General features: G+C 36.8%; 1 protein-coding gene across 3 annotated transcripts in view; it reads left to right on the top strand.

Annotated features, from left to right (window-relative positions):
• ATP13A3 (ATPase 13A3) overlaps positions 1-22,483 on the top strand; it is a 57,487-nt gene that overhangs the window by 8,694 nt on the left and 26,310 nt on the right. For all 3 annotated transcript variants that reach the window (XM_068200703.1, XM_068200701.1, XM_068200702.1), the window contains exons 3-11: positions 11,744-11,837; positions 13,593-13,766; positions 14,291-14,461; positions 14,760-14,830; positions 18,352-18,432; positions 19,153-19,222; positions 20,036-20,170; positions 20,977-21,049; positions 21,825-21,956. In XM_068200703.1, coding sequence (XP_068056804.1) covers positions 11,744-11,837; positions 13,593-13,766; positions 14,291-14,461; positions 14,760-14,830; positions 18,352-18,432; positions 19,153-19,222; positions 20,036-20,170; positions 20,977-21,049; positions 21,825-21,956 — 1,001 coding nt within the window. The remainder of the gene's footprint in view (positions 1-11,743; positions 11,838-13,592; positions 13,767-14,290; positions 14,462-14,759; positions 14,831-18,351; positions 18,433-19,152; positions 19,223-20,035; positions 20,171-20,976; positions 21,050-21,824; positions 21,957-22,483) is intronic.

The following is a 22,483-nucleotide window of genomic DNA, read 5'->3' as shown; positions in this document are numbered from 1 at the left end:
GTAGCATTGATGGGTGTGGTAGCAGAACTCATGCAGCCTTATAGTCAAGACAGTAGTGCTGGTTGATGAGGTACTGTCAACAGAAGAATGTTTTGGGTTGAGAATATTTTGCTGTGTGCTCTCAGAAAATACTTTTTGTTGGCCTAGCTTAATGGAAGTAGTTCACCTTTTGTAAAGCTCACTTACTTTGGAGACTAATTTTTGGTAGTACAGACATTATGCTATACCCAGACAGTTTGCTACGTTTGTGGGGCAGTATTTTATGGTGAATCGTCTGTGTTGTGTTTTGCTCTATTCTCCCATCTTATCTTTGCTGGATTCCTGAAGATTGTGTTTTATATCTGTGTGTCCCTCTATCAGAGAACATCCTTGTTCTTTGGTTACTAATTTTGATTTTAGCTAGGTTAGTGTTTTTCAGTTTTGAAGTGTGGTAGTATATACAGCTATGAAAAAGAGCTTGGTACCTATAACATCAGGCTGAAAGATAGTAAAATCATAGTAACTGGTGGCTGGTTCCTTTCTTAATGTCCCATAGAAATGAGGTATGTTCAGAGCTTCAGTCTTTTTCAAAACATTTTTTGTTATTTTGCTTATAGTCAGATGAAGTAGTTGTTTGGCAGTTTGCTTTTCTGAATGCTGTAGGCAAGGAGAAACCAAAGTGCATGTTCATAAAGCTAATAGAGTGAAGGTCAAAATAAGGGCAAAATGAATCCTCTGTGAATTCAGGAGTTCTTTGCAGGATGTTGGCAAGCTTAAAATATGCCACAAAATAATCTTAAAAACCCCAGGAAAAATCCACTTAGTAATAAATAAGATGATAGGGTATTTGGCTCATGAAACTCTTGAACTACAAGTCCCTGGGTCTGGAGATTGTGCACTGGGGAGCATCATTATTTGACTCTCTGTGCTGTCTCCTTGACTGCAGGGGAAATGCACATTTGATCTGACCTTTCTGGCCCATTGTTTAGTTGCTCTATTAGCCTTCAGCCTGACTTTCTGTTCTTCCGTGGCACTGACACAAAGAGTTAAAGATACTTGGGCATTTAATAAGTGAAATTGTGGCAATCCTCAGTAGTGCTTTAGGAAGCTGACCTCTGTTTTCACCTAACATTTATGAAAAAGCAAGGCTGAAGGGGGAAAGCTGGGTCGAGCATCTAGACTAGAGCTATCTGGAAAGAGGCTACTTCTGAATATTTGGCTAGACAGTGGTGATATTTCAGTTAGTGAGGTCAATGCTTGCGGAAAAAGCACTCCTTGATACACTTCACTTACTTGAAACATTTCAGTCTTGCTTTTAGGGAAACTTTCCTCCTCGCAGCTGAGAAGATAGAGTTACACCTCTTAATACTGTTATAAAAAAGTTTAATAGCTAGGAAAGAAAGAAAAGTTCTAAAAAAGGTATTTCAAACAGAGATAAAAATGTTGCTCTAGACAAAATATGTTAAGGCAGAATTTCTCCGTTAAGGTGAGCATGCAGGATAAAAGTTAACTGTGAATGGACTGATAAGCAAAAGCTATTACTTATGGGAGAAGCAAGATTCACGAACTTTGTTGCTGGTCATAAGGACTGAGAAGATTGCAGCAGTTGAAGGGATATCCGTTGTCAGATTTCTGCAGTTTCTTTCAAATATACAGGACATGTGTCCCACTGCTGATGCTGTAGAAGTCATTCCCAAGGGGCACAGAAGCACCGAATAGTGTCATTTAAACAGAGCTATTTAAGGCAATGATGAAATGTATTGTAGTAGGATGTGGGGAGTTAATTTAATGTCATGGTTTGTAGAAGTCCTTCTCTGAAATACAACTGTTTACTAAATCTCTGAAGCTCTTCTGGGTTTCTAGGACTGTTCTGAATGACTGGGACATAGCAGCTAGATGGATGTGGGCAAAGGTTTACATTACAGGCACAGAGGCATGGAGTTAAATGTTACAGTCCTGTATATCCTGTATGTCTTGTCCTTGTCAAACTTCTTTTCATGAAAACAGAGAGTGCATCTTTTCCCTCTTGATTTTTTTAAGCTTGCCTCATATGGTACTTCTGAGGGTAAATTAATCGTTTTCAGGAGTTAAGATGTCAGGCTCTATAAATTCCTCTGCATAAAAAATTGTCCTGTACAGCAGTTCAATCTTAGAATGGAACTTGTTTGCAGATTTTTCTGTTAATTATTAGTTACTGTAATTTGAGATCAAAACAAATAAATTATCATATGTGACATCTTAAATTTAATTCTTTTATACAGTCTTTTAACATTAATATTTAGTGTTGTTATGATAGAGTTTTAACAGTTTCTGTAGTGCATAGTATTTTTATCAATTGACAAGTTGTTTGCACACAAGAGCTTTTTCCTTGATGTGTTTCAGATCTAAGTTAAGTGAATGTGCCACATACTTCAGACTTTGTCTCAATTTATTATGACTATTTTAAAAAATTGTGCTTTCAGTAAACAGTAGAACCCCCTGGTTTAATGTATAGATTTTCTTACAGAATACATTTTTAGAAATTAGTTGCAATTAGTACAGTCTGTTATTCTGGAATATACTCTTGTGTTGTGTACTTTTAGTAGTTACATAGTTGAACTTTGGATTTTTTTGCATTTTGACTTCAGGAAACTGAAGAAATACTGCTGGTTTGTCTGAGAAGACTTTGCTGAAAGCAGTGAAAGGTACTAAGCCATAATTAGGATGGGAAAGGAAGAAGAGAAAACCAATTGCTTGCTTACAATGAGTGTGACTGCTGTAGTTATAGCATGCCACTATATGTGCTTCTGAGGAAACAAAAGTTAAATGGCTAAACTTTAGAGGAAAGTTCTTCTCTTGTGATTAGTCTAGTTGTGCTTGATGATCTTGCAGACAAAGAGAAATTTGATTCAAATATTCTTATGCTAACCTCAAAAATATTTCCAAGAATTCTAGAGGAAGAGGAAAAAAAGTCATTGCCTCCTTTTATTGAGCATCCATACTACAAAAGCAAATATATCCCAGGAAGCAGATACTCTGCATTGCACAATAAGGCTGCAGCCACACAGGAAAGGTTGGGCTCTTGGCACAGCCCCTAAGGGGAAATGCTTCCTTGAAAGGACCCATTGTTGCTGGGTCTGGGTCTTCAGACTCCCAGTTCTCCACTGGAATGGCTGCGGATCTCTTGGTGCTGGGATGGGGCATCTTTGCCATCCCCATTACCTAACCAGAATAGTCTTGGTTATTTAATCACATAGAAGGGCTGAGTAAAGTTCACACCTCGTGTGAGAAGTGTTTCTTTGGAAACAGCCTCAGTGCTCAGCTGTTGAGAACTCATGCTGGGTGTAATGGTGCCATGCCTTACCAAGAGTTTAACTTTCTCTTCCAAGAACAAACAAAACATGGTCTGTGAATTCTAACCCAAATGTCTGGTATACTCTTCCAAGAGACAAAAGAACTAATAAGCATCCAAAATAAATGTATGCTTTGTTGGATTCCCTGACTGTGGGGCAGGTGTTCTTTCCCTCATGGCAGTAAGGTAAGAGATCCAGAAATCTGAAAGGAGATGGGTAAAGACTCTGTTTCTGTGAGCCTGAGAGTAGGAACAAGCTTTGGGTGATTGTGATTTTTGGTGCTTGGTTTCCAGTTTAAAATTTTCATTAATGTGAATAGCTGTTGCCTGAAGTAAGATAAACGAGATGCTGGGAAGGTTAGGTGGTAAAACGCTTGACTGATTGTCCTTGAGATGACCGACAGCTTTCCTAAATTCTCTTCCAACATATCTTCGACTTCTTCATTGCTGCTATATTAATAACAAATTTCTAAGTGGTCTGAAAATAATGATCTGAAGACCAGTTACAAAGTACGTTTTGAGTGTAGTATTGGCTATAGTACTTTGTTATCATGATGAATTGACATACTGAGTTTATTGTTAGATGTGGAATTATCTTTCCTTAATGTAGCCTGTACTCTACTATAAACATTGCAATTGCTCTTACAGCCTGCAAAAAGTATACTTTACAAAGAATACACTCTACAAATGTAAATACAGTTTTGGTTTGGTGATTGTTGGATACAATGGTTTTCCTTAAGCCTAAACACAGAAACAAAAGCTTGTATTATAACAGAAAGCCTAAGATGGGAAGTGATAAAATAGGTATTGAGTGGAGGGCTTTGTTAAAATTTAGCTCGTGTACTTGTAAAATTTCCATGTATTCATTAAACTATTATGTCATTCTTATTGTTAGAGCTTGGTTAGTTGACTAAAGTGTTAAGCTTTGTTTGTAGTACAAATTATAACCTTAACTCCTTTCAAAATGCAGTTGAAGGATTTTTGATCTGCCATAGTTATTTTAGTTTGTATGTCTTACCCGAGCATCTGTTGTACATTATGTAGATAAGTTAGTATTTAAGGGTTCAGCTGCAAGTTACTGGAGAGCTGTAAACTGCATCAGCTCCCATTTTTGTAAGATGCATTTCTTAGGATGAGGCTGCCTCTCAAGTAGAGTATCTCTTGTGTTTGTAAACCACGTGCTTGTAAAAAGACAGATATGTTAAAATAATACTGAAAGCTTTACAAGTGCATTATGTGTGTAAGGTCATGTTAATGCATATTGAAGTAAAAGTCGTAACCTTTTGGTTTTTACAGTTATAAAAGTGTAATAGCCCCAGGCCTTTGGCTAAGTCATGTATCACCTGTAAAGGGACATGTTTCAGTTTCAGGGTGGTTTTTGCATGACCTGGGTTTTATGTTTTGGGGACAGGCAAAGGGGCTCTCTCATGTGGTGTCAGGCTTGCCAGGTGGTGTGAGATGTCTCTGGCATTGTGCTGCTGCTCAGACATGGATCCTTCCAAGTCCAGGGTGTAGCAAAATCCATCCAGCACACACCATGGCTCTGGACCTGGGTACCTGCAACGGTGAAGCAGAATCGGAGAAGCAAAAACATAGAGTGCAGTCATACCTGTGTACAGAAGCTCCTTGGAGACTGAGAATCCAGAAAGAGCAACTCAAACTCTTTCCTTAAAGGAAGTACAAAGACTAATGATAAATCCTGATTACAGACTGTTTGGTGACAAGGTGTCATAAAGGTGCATTTTAGCAGGACTTTCTTATAGCCATTAGAATATATTTCAAGATTTTTAATTGTAAGTGTATTAAAACGGTCCTTCTTTCATTCTCAGTGGCTGCAGATTCTACCTATCCTGTTTCAAAAGCTGGCAGTGGAAAAATTTTAGGAAATAATGCTTTATTTTTATAGATGCTAAAGTAGGATATCTTAGGTTAAAGAGCAAGACTGGAAAGTAAATACAGGACTTATGTCCAAGACACTGTGGGCAGAAATTTTGATTCCATCCCATGCAAGCTGAAAATGTTGTGTCCAAATTTGCTTTTTTGGTGATTGATTTTTAGCATGCACAGCATATTATGAAATATGTTTTGAGAAGAATGTGCTATTAAGTATTTTATAATCTTTTTCTTTTCTGATCCTTACATTTTCTTAGCCTTGTGTCAAGGCAAATGTTTATTTCCTCGTGTCTAGGAAAATGAGCTGCCATCCCTTTCTCCTAATGAACTGTTGCCCAGGCTGAGTTTTCATCTTTCCTAAGGAGTCGGATGTATTTTCAGATGGAATATTTTCTTAGAAGATACATTCATTCCTCTTCCTGGCTCATTACAGCTCTTCCAATTTGAGTGTTTCTTCAGTTTTAATTTCATTACTGCCAGTATGGCAGAGATTGAGCATTAGCTGGTGTTTTGTGTATGTGTAGCAATTCTTTTACCTCTATTTTAGGCCCATTGTGTGAATCCCAAAAACTTTCACTATAATATTTGGAAAAAAATTGATTGTTTGGTAAATGATCTCAGTGTGTGTGAATCTCCTGGAAGCGTAACAAGAATAAGCCCTAGTGGTAAACGTTGCCTTTGTAAGGTCTGTTCCCTTGTAGGGTTGATTTCTTCTTGGGGTAAATTCTTGAAAGTATGGCTCTAAAGTAGAGAAATTTTGAATTTCTGAGTGACTAAATAATGTTTGGCTTTCAAGTTCCAAAAAAAAAAATCTTTTTTTTTTTTTTTTCCCCTGTGTTTTGGCAGCTAGTTGGGATACAGTTGAAGATGATGACTTTCTAGGTGTTTTTTATTCAGAAATATTAAAAGCTTTTCATGACATCAACCTATTTAGAAACATAATTTTTAATAATAGGAGTGTAAGGTGGCTTTTAGTGGAGGATGTACTTGTTGTGAATAAGTTCTGAAAGAGGAGTTTTACCCCTTTAGTAGCCTGTTTGGACCCAGGAGAGCCAGGCAAGTCACTTGCTAGGACAATAGCTCAGATGTCAGGAATAGGAATTGTGTTCAATTGTTCTCTAGACAGGTCAGTCAGGGGATTTTCTGTTCTTAATTTTCTTCCTGTATTAGTTTACTTGGTTTGATTTATTTATTGAGAGTAATAACATAGCGTGCTGAGGAAGATTTACTTGTATTAATCTTTGCACAGAGGTGAATTTGAAGTTTAGCCTCTTATGTGTCTCTTGCTTTTTCTGTCTGCCTTGCTACATCTTTGGTTTGCCTTTTGTGTTCTTACCAAAGCAGAGCTGTTGAGCCTTGTCTTGTACAGAAAAGTACCTTGTTTCTGTGATGTTCAGGTAGTGACAAAGTTCACTTTCTTAGCTTTGTAGCACTCGGCCTCTAAAGGTCGTCTGATCTGGTGTGTGATTGCCTCACTGTGCTCTGTGACAAACTGCAAAACGCTGAGAGTGAGAAATGCGTGCATTTCTGACCTGCTGCCTTTAGCTCCTCCAAATGAATGTTGTCTTCACTCACAAGCGCTGTAAATACAAGGAAGGGTTTGGTCAGAAGCATAGATGCTTTTAGCTGGGCAGATAGTATCAGGGCTTGTGCATAGCCCTGCGAGTGTCTGCAGGCTCCTGGGGAGGCATTTCTTGTTTGAATAGAAGGAGCTGGACCGGGCTGCTGATGCCTGGAAGCGCAGCCTCCACGCCAGCCCGGCCACAGTCTTGCAATTGTTCGGCCACACTGGAGGGAAGAGGGAAAAAAAAAAGCATTCCAAGCAGTGCCAAATTTTCTTTGATATGTTAATCTTTTGATAACAGTTTGAAAAGCCCTTGGAGACTTTTTTTAGATTTTAGACAAAATAGTTCATTTGTCAGGACTTCCCTTGTAGATAGGGTCTCCGTTATTAAGAACTGCCTCGCTAACTCATGGTAACAAAAGCAAGTGCAGAGGACAGCTGCTGGACTGCTCCTTGGTAAGAGAAACTATTCGTTATCACAGGACTTCTTACAGAAATGTGAAAAGAATAAAGTAGGGAGCCTTTAAGATACAAATGTGGAAGTTTACTCGTGTATTTTAAGCAGACAGATGATAAGAGCATAAACAAAATTAAGAACTTGGTAATTTTTTATATCTATCCATACATAGATTTTATTAAAGACTTCAGCTTTAAAAATTATATTATAATCTGAGAAATCAGTTTAAATTACCCAGTGGTTGCAGGAGATATCAGAAGTTTTTTCTTTTGGAGCTGTAATTTACCCAGACTTAAAAATTTTTCTCTTGATACTTCTATTTATATTGAAAAACTGAAAGAATAAACAGATGGCAACAACGTGTGTATTATTTAGTTTTTAAGGATCGTGGAATTGGGACAAATGTTGAGGGTAACAGAGGGAAGACTGTCTTTGCTTCCCACCTCAAAAATCAAACTCTAAGAGTAAAATTTGCACTGAAGTAGTTTACTAATTATGCCAGCTGTTAGAAAACTGACTTGAGGTAAGGCAGAAGTCCTTCGAAAGTGTGGCTTGCAGAGATCTTCAGGTGTACTGATGGAGACTTGCTCTGGTGCTTTCAGTACAGTTTCCTTGATAAATATGCCATGACTTCTCTTGCACCTCTTATACTATTGCTACAAATGTTTGTTACTTACAGGTATTTTGGTACAATTGCTTGGTATCCTGGTTGTTTAGTCAGGATAGATGAACAAATATGGAGTGGTGTAGTAATTGACAAGAAGTGCAGCATTTTCTTCATTGTGAAGTATGCATATAGTTTTAAGCTCTGTACTCTGCTGTAATTTCTTCAGTGATCCAACTTGTGATTTATTTTAGCTCCAAAATAGCATTAACTTAAGTCTGAAGCTGCAGGTGCTGTCCTGCTCGCAGCTGCACACTCTTCAGGACAGTAACAAATTGGAAATGCTGTTCAACTTAATTTTTATATACTGTATTTTGCAGAGTTGCAGATTTACTGTTTAAGCTTGTGACTCAATTGCATACTCTTAGAAGTATGTACCTTTCACTGTTCAGCTGATCTCTAGACCATTTGTTAAATTTATGCCTACATTGTTACAAAATGTTGCAAGAGATTCTCTTAATCTAAGTGGCAAACAGCCTTTTCTTTTGTAGACCTTTTCGATATTTCCTTCTACTCTGACTCTAGAATATGCTTAGCTATACAATAGCAACTCAATAAGTAAAAATTATGAGTGGAGTTACAGTAGCATTCAGCATTTCCATTGGTTCTAAGTTTTCTTTCTTTAAAAGGTTGTTATTTTCAATTTGTTAAAAGAGGCAGTGGATTTCTCTGGCTATTCACTGCAGGACCAGAGAGAAGCTGAGTGGCAGCCTGTGATTGCATCAAAGGCACATTATATTTGGATATTACTGCATTCATATTGCTTATTGCAAGTGGATTTCCCCCTCACTTTGAGTCCTAGTAAAGTGACATACTCTCTCACTTGGTCTGAAAAGACCAAGGTTTATATTTAAATCTTTAATTAAAGGTTTAAAGTAGTGAAATGTTTAATTCCCCATCATATTATAGAAGGAAGGAAGTAAAACTCAAGTGCAGATTGCTAAAGTCTCTTCTGAATTGCTAAGGTTTTTTCAGTCTGACCCAGCACCCTGAAGTCACCCAAGGAGGCAGCCCTGGGGAGTCCATGTGGTGGTTTTCAACCCCAGCTTTCAGCAGGGCACTGGGAGACAAACCAAGGACTTATCCATTTGAACTCGTGGTGACATGCTTGGGCCGATGGTGTGCCAAAAGAGATATGATAGAAGGGAGAGTGCAGTTCTTTGTTGTGGCATAGGAATAATTTTCATGACCCATCAACAAAGAAAATATTTCTTTAATGCTTTTTAAGTTTAGAGATTTGAATTGGAGTTTAATATGGAAAATTACCAGCAGCATGTGCCATGTTGAGAACGTGTGTTAGTTGAAGGTTGTTCAGTAAATGAGTCTGTATAAAATAATGCAGATGGAGCTAATGATGTGAGTCAGAAATAGCCTCCTAATTCTCCTCATGTATTCCTGTCGGGTTCTACCCAGCTGTTCAAAGATCTTACTGAATCACAGGAATTATTGCTAGTGCTGAGATTTTCTTTCATACTTCTTCAGACCCACAACTTGATGTTCATTCCCATTGCCTAAGTGAAGGCAATTGCACTTCTCTCTCATTCTGCCACGGTGTCCCATAAGGTCCCTGTGCTGACATATTGGCCAAATGGAAATCTCAGTTGAGATCCATTGATCTGGAAGCTGTTTGCATTTATTTTTCTGCCTGGTGCTTTCCTGTATCAAGTTCCTACTTGATATGTCCATCAAGGTTGGACAGTTGCCTGCAGGACCCTTTTTGATGTTACTGTACATCATAGTGGGGAAGTGTGTGCTTGTTTAAGAGCAGACTAGCTCAAGGATGATTAACCTAATAATTCTTTCCTGGACCTGTGAACTCTATTAGGTGTATAATTCTGTAAATACGCAGAACATTTTCTGGCTGCATAACTTCTTGATTGAAAATTAGATTTGTATGGTGTACATAAAATTGTTTGATGTAATTAATTCAAAGATTGTCCTCAGGAGCTTTCTTAGCAGTCCTGTGTAGATTTAGGACAGATTCTTAACTGATTCTATGTATTATCTATATCTTTCCCAGGATAGAAAGCTCCTTAGTTAAGAAAAGTGGCAGTTTAAATGAAAGTGTGGTTTAGAACTGTAATGACTTGTGTGGCTTAATAACCAAATAAATCTGCAGTAAAATTATAGTATAGCAATAGAAAATTTTCACCTTAACAAGGTGGGGAAAGTGTGAGCTGATGTTCCAATCAAAGGAGGCAGTTGTTGCCAAGTTAGCTTCTTTTCATTCAGAACAAAATGCCAACTGTATCAAGTACTTGATTTATGAAGTACTGAGCTTCTTCTCACCCGAGACTCAGCTTTGTGCTGTGATGCAGTTCTCTCCTTTGAGTGTGTGTTTCTTCTACTAGGACCTTATTCAGCAGTGGAAGTAGATCTCTGAGGAGATCCAGTTTTGGGTAGCAAAAAAAACCTTTCCTGTTAGGTTCCTGCTTCATTTATTGGGTTAAGTGGGAAGGAGATGGTAGGTGGCAGAAAACACGTGTGGATGTGGTGCTGTAGATAAGCTGCAGGAGATGAGAGGAGACATCATTAGAAGCTGGCATTGCTGGGGAATGTAAGTGCATGGATCCAGGGGCTGGCTTTGAGAGGATCTGACTTGTAGTCTGGTGATTTGGTTTGTGAAAATGTTGGGGAGTTAATGACAGAGAAGTTGGTAGTGCTTGTAATTATTGTGCTACCTAATACTAATAACAGCCTGAAAAAGGGAAATTAGAGTAGCTGCTTGTGCTGTGACTTAATACCTGGGGACTGGTTATAAGCTGTGGTAGTAAGTGCTGTCTTCTGAGAGATTTATGTATATGCAGTAAGTAAAATTGGAGGCTGTACCATGTCAGTGCAGAGAATTGTAGTTCATCTATGTCTTGCACTGGCTATTTAGTGATTTTAATTGTGGTAGTTGTTTGTTCCTGTGCATTAATTATAAATTGTATACAATTAACATGTACAGAGGTGCCCAAATGAAGGTTAGATGCAGTTTTAATTTCAAAAATTTGCCTTTTTGACATGGTACTTTAGATTTTTCCTGCTTATGTGGTGAGGAAAATTCTGATAAGCCTCACTGTATTTAGCCTTTGTTTGTAGGTCTCCCATTTTGGAGTAGAGATCTGTGTGCACTACATTAATCTCGCAGACAGTGCCATATTTTTTCCATGCCTTTTCTTATTCATGAAAATTGTGATCATAATCTGTCCTTAAAGCACCTCTCAAGATCAGCAACTGTGAGAGATTTTGATGCAGATTGAATAGTAGAGGAATTGGGAGGAAGGGGAAAGACTGACGAAAAAGCATGTCTTGATTTAGAAATAATGAACTGGGGACAAAATGTTTTTGAGAAAGTATTTATTCTGTTCAGATGAGCAGTGTAGCTCTTAGGGGTACTGTGCCTTTCCTCTTGAAGGATAGATAGCCTGAATTCTAAAAGCATCTGATTGGAGCTATTACATATAGAGTGATAGTAATGTGTAATATTAACCTACTTTTAAGCTTTTTTTTTGTTTTAGCAGGATTAATTTACATTTCCGTCATGAAGCTTGTAGAATATACCAAAACCTGCTTGGTGCGTGTAGAATGTAACCAAGTTAAATTGGTACAAGCTTCTTCCTCCTCTTTTAAAGCCTGATGTTTCTGCAGTATTTCACTTGTATTCATCTAATGTCCAGTCATAAAGCTTTATAGACCTCCTTGGATAGCTACTTCTAGAAACTAGTAAAAGTGCAAACTGAAGATAAATATTAATATTTTGTCAGTGTTGTGTTATATATATGCACTTACCCAAAGTAACTTGGAACAACCCAAAACTTAGGTGTAAAATCAGTAATGTTTCTTCCATTTTTAATTCTTGTCTTGTTGAAGGTCTTCCATATCTCAAGTTGAGAAGTTCCATATCATACTAAACATGGAGAAAGAAGAAAAGAAATATGTCAATAAAGCAGAGGAAGATGAGATGGTAATGAATTCTGTTAATCTTTTTTTATACAATAAAAGACACATATTTGCAGGGTTTTCTGCTTAAAGGGGGCATATTACATCAAGAAGTGGATTGTCTCAGTTTAAATCAATGTAGCAATTTTATAAGATTATCCTTGGCAATATTTTTTGGTATTGAGAAATTTGTCTTGGCATAGTGAAGGTTTTTGTTAAGGCCAATAGTCCAATAGATAACGCATTTTGGTGCTTAACATTTCTATTTTTACACATGAAAATGGAAACAAAGTGAGTTGTGTTTTGGTTTTTTTTATTATTACCATTATTTCATTGTTCTTTGGTCAGTTGGAGTTTCTTCCCTCCAAATCCTGGAGATTTTTTGTTGTATTTTAAAACAGGTTAATGCTTCATAATGCGATTCAAAGCAGTAAGCTTTGACAGGAAGGTACTAGCAGCTAATCTTTCAATTTCTAGCCCACTTGGGGTTCATAGGGATTTTTCTAGTCCATTTGGTATATATAGGGATTTTTGTTTGCAAAAATGATAGGTTTCTGTGAACTGAAGTTCTTGTTTTGTCCTTGTCCACACTGCTAGGAAAAGTAGTGCTTCACTAGACAGCTCCAATACAGAAAGTAAGCAAATGCATTGTAGAACAGGAGGTGCTTATGGCCTGATCACTAAAATTAATATTTTTTTAAGGAAATAACTTTATTTTCTCCTAAAAATAAGCATTTATTTCTCTCGCCATCTTTCACTCTCCTATTTTTATTGCTGAAGAGTGTTTTGGGGGTAAGAGAGAATAGGCTTTATTTCTGGTTTTTGTCATCAGACATGGTGGCAAACCAATCTTTTGAAAAGCCTTTTCTTAGGAAAGGAGTTTAAACAATTTCTAACACTGTTTAATGAAAAGTAAAAAAAAAAATCCAAGAAGTTCATGTCAGTATGAACAATGGGTTGGACTCAATGGGAAACTTCATTACCCTTTTACAGCAGGAAATATAATCTAATGATGTAATGTGAAACTCGGAATGTAACACAGTGTCCAGTAAATCACTGAATTATTTTCTGTTCCTGGCTGTCATTAAGTTAACTTAGTGCTTGCACACTGAATTCTTGGGATTTTTTTTCCATGTGAGAAGGATTTTTCTAACTGGTGCAAGTTACAGAACCTTTGAGTGTGGCTTGGAGTTTGTAAAGTAGCATTTATTGTTAAATGGCAGGCAAAATAAGCAAAATTCTCTACTAGAAAGTGATGTTTGATATACTTAGGGGCTTTTTTAGAATGTTTAAAATTCAGCCTACAGTAGTAATTCAAAACTGTGAATGCTAGCTAATCAAATGCTATATCATAAAATCAGCATTTGATAAAACCACATGCTTTTGCTCTTAAGTGTTTAGCTGACTTGTGCTCTGTCATGGTCAAAAATGTTGTTCACTGAGAGTTAAGGCAGGTTGTGTTGCAACCTCAATCCTTAGGAAGCAGTGCAGAGAGGAGACAGTCTTGCAATGAAATGTTTTACACAGTGTGGATGATCCTGCCTCTGTCTGGCTTTTACTGATGTTTATATTTCTGACTAAGCAAAACAGTGTTCCTTTTTGCTTCCATGCCACCATGTATTAAGTATTCCAAATGTTTCCTTCCCCCAGAAAAGAAAAAAGAGGAAATGGCTTTGAAATTTGATTTGCTTTAAATACTGCACATTGTGAAAAATTAATGTCGGTATCCCGAGCCACAATAATTAAGAGTGTCATCATTACTTGTTTTACTGCCATGCAGGAGATCTATGGCTATGATCTGTGTCGCTGGAAGTTGGTGCTAGTTACTCTAGGAGTGATCTGTTCTGGTGGCTTTCTTCTCCTCCTCCTCTACTGGATGCCCCAGTGGCGTGTGAAAGCAACGTGCAAAAGGACTGCACTGAAGGACTGTGAGGTGGTTCTGCTGAGGACAACTGTAAGTGTACAGGGGATGTGCTTCTCCCTGTTGGCAGATCCTTCTGCTTGCTGGAGTACACCAATCCTTGCCTCGCTGTGTAGACTTGATTGTGTTTTACAGCAGTGCAGAATGGTAGTCCTGTGTGTGGCTTTGTGCCTCTGTGGGAAGACTGACAGTTGTTTGAAGTGGGCATAGCGAGTAGTCTGTATTTCAGTTTTAAGAATCAAATACATGAATGCTGATGTCATCAAAAGCCACAGAACAAATACCTTGTTCCTATAAGCTGAGACATGGTTTCCCCTCCCTTGTTCAGCAAAGATACATTTGCTGAAGTAAGGTGTAACTGCTGACCCAAGTGCAAAAATATGCTTTTAGAATTCTGTAAAGAAAATTATTCTTAAGGTAGCTGATGTTAACGTGGAGTATGTTCTGTAATTCTGTATGGGCTCTGCTAATCTATGATCTGTGATTTTGCTGCAGCTGTTGTAGTAAAATGCTGTTTAAATGCTCTTTCAGCTAACTCATTTTTCCCCCTTTCTAAGGATGAATTCAAGATATGGTTTTGTGCAAAGGTTCGCATTATGCCTTCCTTGGGAGCCAATCTTTTACAGAATCCTAATCCTATTGTGCACAAGATTTCAAATGGCCATGCTATTCATTTCTCTGAATCTGCTGCAGAAGAGAATAAAAACGATTTGAGAAAACATTTGCCTGTAAGTAAACTTGCAGTACTATGCTGGCTAATCCTCAAGTACTATTGAGAATAAACACACATGTGAGCTGCTACTTTAGTTTGAAGGGCTAAGTCATTCTTGAATGAAACAGAAATGTCCTGAATAACCTGTTACTGGAAATTGTGGAAAGCTTGAAAGATTAATGTTGAAAGAAAAATATTCATTTCTCACTGAAGCTTTTCTAAATTCAGTTTCTGTCACCTCTCAGAATAAAGTCAGTCAGAAGAGAAGTGTTAAGTGGTACCATTTTGACATCTACGTTTTGTTGCCCTTACAGATTCGTTACTTCACGCATCACAGTGTGAAGTATTTTTGGAATGATTCAGTTCAAAGTTTTGATGTTGTACGGTAAGAATACTTTTTTCTTACATGTTGTGCCTCAAACTGCATTTAAAAAAATAAAATAGCATGCCTAAGAACATGCTGAAAATCGGTGTTATTTTCAGACAGCTGTTTTAGCTCATGGAGTCTTTGTTTGAACCATAGTGAGGGCAGGGAGATTTTAACTCCGTGCGAATTTGGAAGGCAGGTGTTTGTTTAATCTGCCTTTATCAAGTGTGATTTGTGTAGGGTGATAGGCTGCATGCTTCTGCAGGCTTTTTTGCATGTTCTTGGAGTGTTACTTGAGAATCAGAGCACCTGTTCATAGACAGTAGTACTTCTATAAACACTCAAGAACTTTGCTTATGATGGAATAACTTACAGTTTTTTGTGTTGCTGAGCTAGACCCAAAAGGAGTGTCTAGGAAGAAGGGGAATTCACCAAATACCCGTTTTGCTCAGCTTTGTGTAGGTCTGTTTCTACGTTTTAGTGCAGTTGAGCTGGATGTGATCCATCTTTTGTTGCTGTTTAGTAACAAAAACAGGTCTATTGCACTGATAAAAAAATGTCTTATAGTGGGCAGTGCTAGCTTGTGATGCACTGTATTTTCTTTTATCCAGCAACACTGTTGGATGATGTTAGGGTTGAAGAAGAAAGTTTTTCTTTCTGTGATAAGGCCTTCTCGTAGTGCCACAAGTTAAATGAGCACTGACTTCTCCATTTTTGGCAACTGCCCATTAAAACAATAAATTCAGATCACAAAATCTATTTTAAACTTAAATCAATGTTCACTGCATTGAACTATATCATGTGGAGATGGGTTTGTGTGTGCAAATAATATGGAAAGTTATCAGCAGTGAAAACAACTTTAAGAAATGACTGTAATACAAGCAATTACAAAACTGAGCAGTCCTCATCTGGGAGGGTGGAAATGTCTCAATTCCCAGGAGTAAGTAATTAAAAGCTTTGTGTGCATTTTTTGTGTTAAGCCTCCCATGAAATACAGTTGTGCAGGTAGTGACACTCATCATTTTGCATTGCAGGCCCCTGTTTTCATGCCTATAGTGCTCCTAATTTAAACTGTTCAAAGGGAAGAGTTCCCACAGATGAGATTAAGAAATGTACTTGTATGTTAAAAGCAGGTATTGGAAAAAAATCATATGACTCCATGTGTTTAGAAAAAAATGTTGTTCCTTAGCATTAAAGCAGTGACTTGAAACTTGGCATTTGTGGCAATCTGACTGTGCCTTTTGATGTTCTTGTGATAACTCAGCCAATTTATAAGCCCTGGAAAAATCTCAGATATGCCTGTGAAGTTATGCGAGCATTTATTCAATCACATTCTTGCTGATAAGCCAAACTTTCATTTATTTGATGTATTAGCCATGACTGAGCCTGGCCACTTGTTTAGTCAGGTACAGTAGCTGAACTGGACATGATTATTTAGCTATTGAATAATAAAGAGGAGGAAGAAGTGGATCTAAGACATACTCGATACTGTTAGAGCACTAAATCCCTTTTCCACAAGGTCAGATAAAAATGCCAGTTTATTTAAACTTTCCTCTAAAGTGTATGGTCGTGTAGTGAAGTACTAGATACCGTGTGCAAAATAATATCTGAGCTTGTGAATGATAAATATTCTGAAAAGAAGTATTGGAAAATTTGTCCTTCTCTAAGATATGTCTTCTTAATCTGCTCTTCAGTTTATATGTATAAACCAAAAATTGATATTACCTAATAACATGGCAGAGAATCAAATTAATATTTATAAAGAGACAGTCTGTGAGACAGAGGTTTTTATAGTAAAAGCCTTAAAGCAGGCAGCATGTTTGTAGTTGTGATCTAAGCACAACACTGCATCATGAGGAGTATTCACTTTGGGCTGCTGCTTACGCAAGTACTCGGAGACAGAACAGTTTGATCACATCATGAAAGGCTTAGCACAACACAAAAGGGGGGCTAATTAAGGTTTCTTGGATGACTATTTCATTTATGAGAGTTTGAGTTTCATATCATTGTTCTTTTTATATTACCATAATATTAAGATCACTGTTTTAAACACAGGAAATGCAAGTGTAATTGTTCTTGGACTAAGTCAGACTGGGTCACATAGCCAAAGAGGATGCAACTCTGACCTTGGATGTCTGTTTTGTTTTAGCTACTGTCAGCTGAATATCTGAGTGGGTTGATGAGTGCTTTATATAATAAACTCTGCACACAGGGATTTTAATGCCCTGGGAATTGAGTCTGTAGCAGTAGTGTAAAAAGCAGAGAACATCGTGCTAAAAGCTCTGTCTTTGCATGGACATTGCATACATAGGATATGCATATTTGCATATAGAGCACTTAAATTTAGGGACCCTCCTTAAATCCACTGTTACATTTCTTTTCCTATAGGAAAAGAAAAGTTGTTCATACTAGAGTGGGAGGAAAGTCAGAGCTATTAACAAAGTTTTGTGTATTTTTAAATTTAAATATATTTTTTCAAATCCTTGAAAAGTTTTAGAGAAACCTGCTAAATCTAGGGCCAAGTTAACATATAATTTTCATCTTCTGTTCTTGTACAAGCAGTTGGTGGAAATGTGATCCTAGGCATTGCAGCAGTGAGGATATTTAAAGCTTTCTCTGTGTTCTAGAGAATGGAAGTAATTGTTACGAAATATGCACAATAAAGAGTTGGGTTTTTTCTTTTTTTCTGCTGGGACAACTCTGAATCCTTTTTGACAGATAACTTAATAGATATCCAGTATAAAAATAGTGTGGAATAATGCTGGTTTTGTCCTGATGTCTGTGAAAGCCTTTTGGAAGGTGATGATATTTTCCTGTGCATCCACAGTATGTCCACGAGAAAATGCCTGGATATTGGGCAGCATACATCTGATTTACTGAGTTTGATTGTTGACACAGTCCCATAGCTGTAAACATAACAATGTTTTAGGTCTTTCTGCATATCTGTAGATTTCCTAAAGCACAGCATTAACTTCCACAGCGTGTGGAGAAGTCCTGTGAAAATGAATCTTCTGGTGATAAGAAAGAACTGAAAATGTAGGGTGCATTTTTCCTAGTCACGGATAACACTGTGATTGTAAGATGCTGTGAAGTAGCTGTGGTACAGATTTATTTAATAAATTGATTAATAATTATTTCTAAAAAACTTAATTACTACTTAGAGTCAAACAAAGGTAATGTGAAGAAATGTTAATCCACACTGATTTCATATAATGTTTTATAAAACTTGCTCACTTTTTAGAAGCCTTTGAATAGTAGTTATCCTAGTATTCTACTTTGTTTTTAAGTGTCTCCATTTTGATTGGAATAGGTATGACTATCCTACAGGGTAAGATGTATCAACAAGAAGACTGCTTTTGATGTATCACTGGTATCTGCAGTTGTGACAAAACCAGCTAAGAACACATTAGTCCATAGATTTTGTTGTTTTATAAAACAGTGTATATGTCTTGGAAAAGACCGAACTCTTTTGAGTCACTGAAGACTTATTTAAGAAATCTGATATTTAAAATTAACTCATTGACTTTTCCTTTATTTAGAGGTCTAGATGAATCTACCTTCTGCTCTGCAATTCATAACGAACACAGCGCAGGACTGACAAAGGGAATGCATGATTACAGGTAATGTTGCAGTAGTATTTGAGGGAAGAATTGTTGATGTTTCATTACCTGTGCTCAGAGTGTTAAAAAGCCCAGAAGACAATTGAGTGATCAGTGTCTGATTTTTTTTTGAAAATGAGACCTTCATACAGGTTAAAATATGGGAGCATCTGCTTGCTTATCAATTCATCTTCTGGCAATTTGTGTCTTTTTCTAAAATAAAAGCCTTTCCCCTCAGATCATTTTAAGGGCTTTTTCATGCCTCAGTCATTTAACCACCTCTGATCCCATCAGAGCTTGGTTTCTTGCTCCCTCTTTCATGATTTGCCTTTCTTTGTGCTGAGAATAAAACTAAGATATAGGACCTTGAAAACATAGTCTTACTGCAGGGTAAGATTTAACACTGGTTTAAGCTCAAGCTAATGACAATCACATACTGGCTTTCAGAATGACATATTTAATAATATGGGACCCATACACAGTTTACAGAGAAATCTTGTTATGAAAGAATTTAAAAAATAAGGTACAGTTTAAATTGAAATATAAAATAATTATCTTTGTACTGCAACATCTCACTAGGTAAACATTTTCTGAAAAGCATTTTCTGAAACTATGATAAATAAGAAGAGAGTCACAGATTTAGGGACATGTTACACTTTATCAGATTAGTGGAATTACTTTGACATCAATAAGACTCTTAAAAATCTTAACTTTTTTTTGTATTTTTCTTTTTTAATGCAGAAAAGCATTCTATGGAGTAAATGAAATTGCTGTGAAAGTGCCTTCCATTTTTAAGCTTCTGGTTAAGGAGGTAAAATCTTATCTTTAACAAATTACAGAAAAAAGGTATATCATTGAAAGTTGTTTAAAGTGCAATGACTATTGACTGTTGGAAACCTTCCCCTAGAGCCCCACATTGTAAAACAAAATCATATGGACAATTTTTTTGAGCTCTCCAGGTCTCCTTAGAGCTAAAATCAAAGAGGCCTCAACTATAAGCTCTTCAGAGTTCACAGCCTGGTGCCTTAGTAAGGATGTCAGAAAACATGTCAGAATTCTTTGAAAGGGTCAGCATCTTATGTATTTTTTGTATTTAATTTCAAACATAAAATGACTTATGTTCTCCATGAGGAGGCCGGGGATTATATATTACAAGATACGCAGCAAATCAAATGTAGTGTTGTTGGATTTGTTCCATTTGCCTTGTATCAGGTGGATTTGAATAACTGGTTTGTTATCTTGTGCTGTAATAATGCACAGTAGAACTTCTGAGCAAAGAAACTCTCCAACCTGATCTAAAGGAGTAGGAACTTGAGGTATCAGGGCATTTATTGAGAATAAATAGAAAATAACATCCAAATTGGTTTAAGAATTATAACTTAAGGTGCATCAGATATTCCTATTACCTTGTTTTGAGGTGTAGGGGAGAATGCAAGCAGTCTTCAAAGTCTGTATTTGAGTATTATTTGAGTGAGAACTGTGCTTTTGAGGGGCAAATCAAACAAAAATTATGTGTAAAGAACTGAAATTGTCTTCTCCCTGGAGGAGGATAATTTCAGCTTTGTTCTGATGGAGAACCCATGTGACCTTCTGGTGTAACTTGAATGTTCTGTCACTCTTCTAGGTTCTCAACCCTTTTTACATTTTCCAGTTGTTCAGTGTGATATTGTGGATCACTGATGAGTATCACTACTATGCATTAGCAATTGTGATTATGTCTGTAATATCCATTGTTAGCTCACTCTACACCATTAGAAAGGTAAGTTCAAAGAAATTGGATGCATCTTTTTGGCTTTTTACTGATTGCCTTATTTTGTTGTGAAATTGTCTACAAATCTTTAAGAATTTTTCGGAGTTATACATATTTCAGAGTTATATATATTGTTATGCATTTTCCCTCTTTGAGCTGAAAGAATTTGGATTTAAAGTTTTCTTTGAGACCTTTGCAGACTTTCCACACTGATGAATCAATAGGTTGGCCTCAGATAACAGAAACACTAGCTTGCTTAAATGAAACCCAGACACAAGTTTATGTACCAAATTTTATTGACAGTAGTGATTCCATCATGTATTGTTTCCTTGTTTGAAAAAGCCCTACAGAGCTGAGCACCAGTGAAGCATATGGATTGTTAAACTGGTGATTCAGTTTGCTCTGTAGACTTAGCTGATTGAAATCAAAGTAGTAATTATCCTTAAATTGCAATCTCTGAATTCAGACCAGAGACAAAAAAAAAACCCCAGACAACTTCTACCTTAATTCAAGTTCATACAACTACTGCAGCTTTTACTTTTGTATGTTAACGACCAAATTATTTTATAAGATTTTGCATGACAGTGTATATGTTTGCTTCCAAGAAGCTGTTAAAACAGGAAGAGCTGTACAGGTTGATACACTCAAACTTTATTTGCCCTTAAGTTTTCTAAACTATGTTCAAGAGAAGGTTTTGAGTAGCATTTTGTTTTTAAAGAATGTTAGTAGAGATTCTCATGATTTCTACTGTAGAATGTACATTTAGAAGAAGACAAGCTGTGCTTTTGAATAATCAACTTTTCTCCCCTTTGCAGCAATATGTTATGTTACATGACATGGTAGCAGCTCACAGCATTGTAAGGGTTTCTGTCTGCAGAGGAAACCAAGGTAAATTTTACAGGTGGCCTGGAAAATTGAATTTAAATTGGTCATGAAGTGTGAGTGTAAATTGGGTCTGCATCTGTTCTTTTTTTAATCAGTTTGAAACACTTGTATTCCTTAACAAAATTGTATGAGAAAAGAAATTCAAAGTGGAATTTAGATAGTGTAATATGTTCAGGGTTAACCTTCTAGCTGGTACTTTCAGTGAGTATCAGTTTTGTTCTAGATTGGATGCTTGTCCTATTGCTGTTTCTCATTCTCTACCATTTCACTTATGTAATTGTCATTCTGATTTCTTTCCTGACTTAAATATGTGCCTGTGTTGGGTCTCCATTACAATTTATTACCCAACAAGGGCTGCAAGATGATTTCTGAACTTCCCCTCATTTGGATACCACAGCAGTTAAAGGTGTGGTATCCAAAAGGTTGGGATGCATAATATTGTTTTTAAGACATATATTTGTGTTTTGCTCTTGTCTTTATACTGAAGTTACACTGTAGCTAATAATTTGTAATATCTTTTGTATAAGCTTGTTTTTTTTTTCATTTGTTGTGATATATTCTATCCATGTGCTCTGGAGTTTAATCTGTGGCGGATTTGGGGTTTATCAATGACTTCTTCTGGATATTTTTAAAATCTCTTAATGTCATTAATTTAATGAAGTTATACTTCATTTTATTAATAGTCATACTTCACCTGGATCTTGAATGCGAGGCTCTTTTTCAGGTTTTGTAGATGGTGGCTATTTTCAAATAAACTTGTTTGTGTTCTAATATTCAGAAATAGAAGAAATCCTTTCCACCGACCTCGTGCCTGGAGATACCATGTTGATTCCATCCAATGGGACAATTATGCCATGTGATGCAGTACTGCTCAGTGGTACTTGCATTGTAAATGAAAGTATGCTAACAGGTAAAGTAAATTTGATACACAGTGCAGCATGGCTAAAACTATTAGTTTATACCCATGTGCATGCTCACTTGCAGTACGTTTTAGCAGAAGTGGATATGTTTATTTTGTTTGAAATATGTATGTTCTTACAATTAGACATGTTCTGAAGTACTTAGGTACTTGTGTCCTGCTTATCTGCAACAGCTGCCTAATACTGCTTAGAAACTCCAAAAATGAATGCTTGTTTCTTGTTAAAAAGATTTCTTCTTGATAGTTTGTCTTCCTGCCTCTTAACTTGGTGTTCTCAGTGCAGATGGAGTTCTGGAGCCTGTTTCTTCAGAAAATTTTTGCTCAAACTTTTTAGCTTCTTCCAAAAAGGAAGGTAGTGAGTAGAATGTTCTGCTGTATTTAAAACCACAAATTATTATCTCAAGTTGTACCTGCATATGCTGAAATCAGAGATCTGATGTATTTAAAGGACAGCTTCAGTGACTAGGATAATCTGTCCAAATTGACAACCTTTAGAAAATTTTAGTTCAGAGATTCTT

This window comes from Anomalospiza imberbis, chromosome 10 (assembly GCF_031753505.1).
Source record: "Anomalospiza imberbis isolate Cuckoo-Finch-1a 21T00152 chromosome 10, ASM3175350v1, whole genome shotgun sequence".
In the NCBI taxonomy this organism is placed as follows: Eukaryota; Metazoa; Chordata; class Aves; order Passeriformes; family Viduidae; genus Anomalospiza; species Anomalospiza imberbis.
Note: the sequence above shows the minus strand (reverse complement) of the source record. Positions and strands in the feature narration are given on the sequence as shown.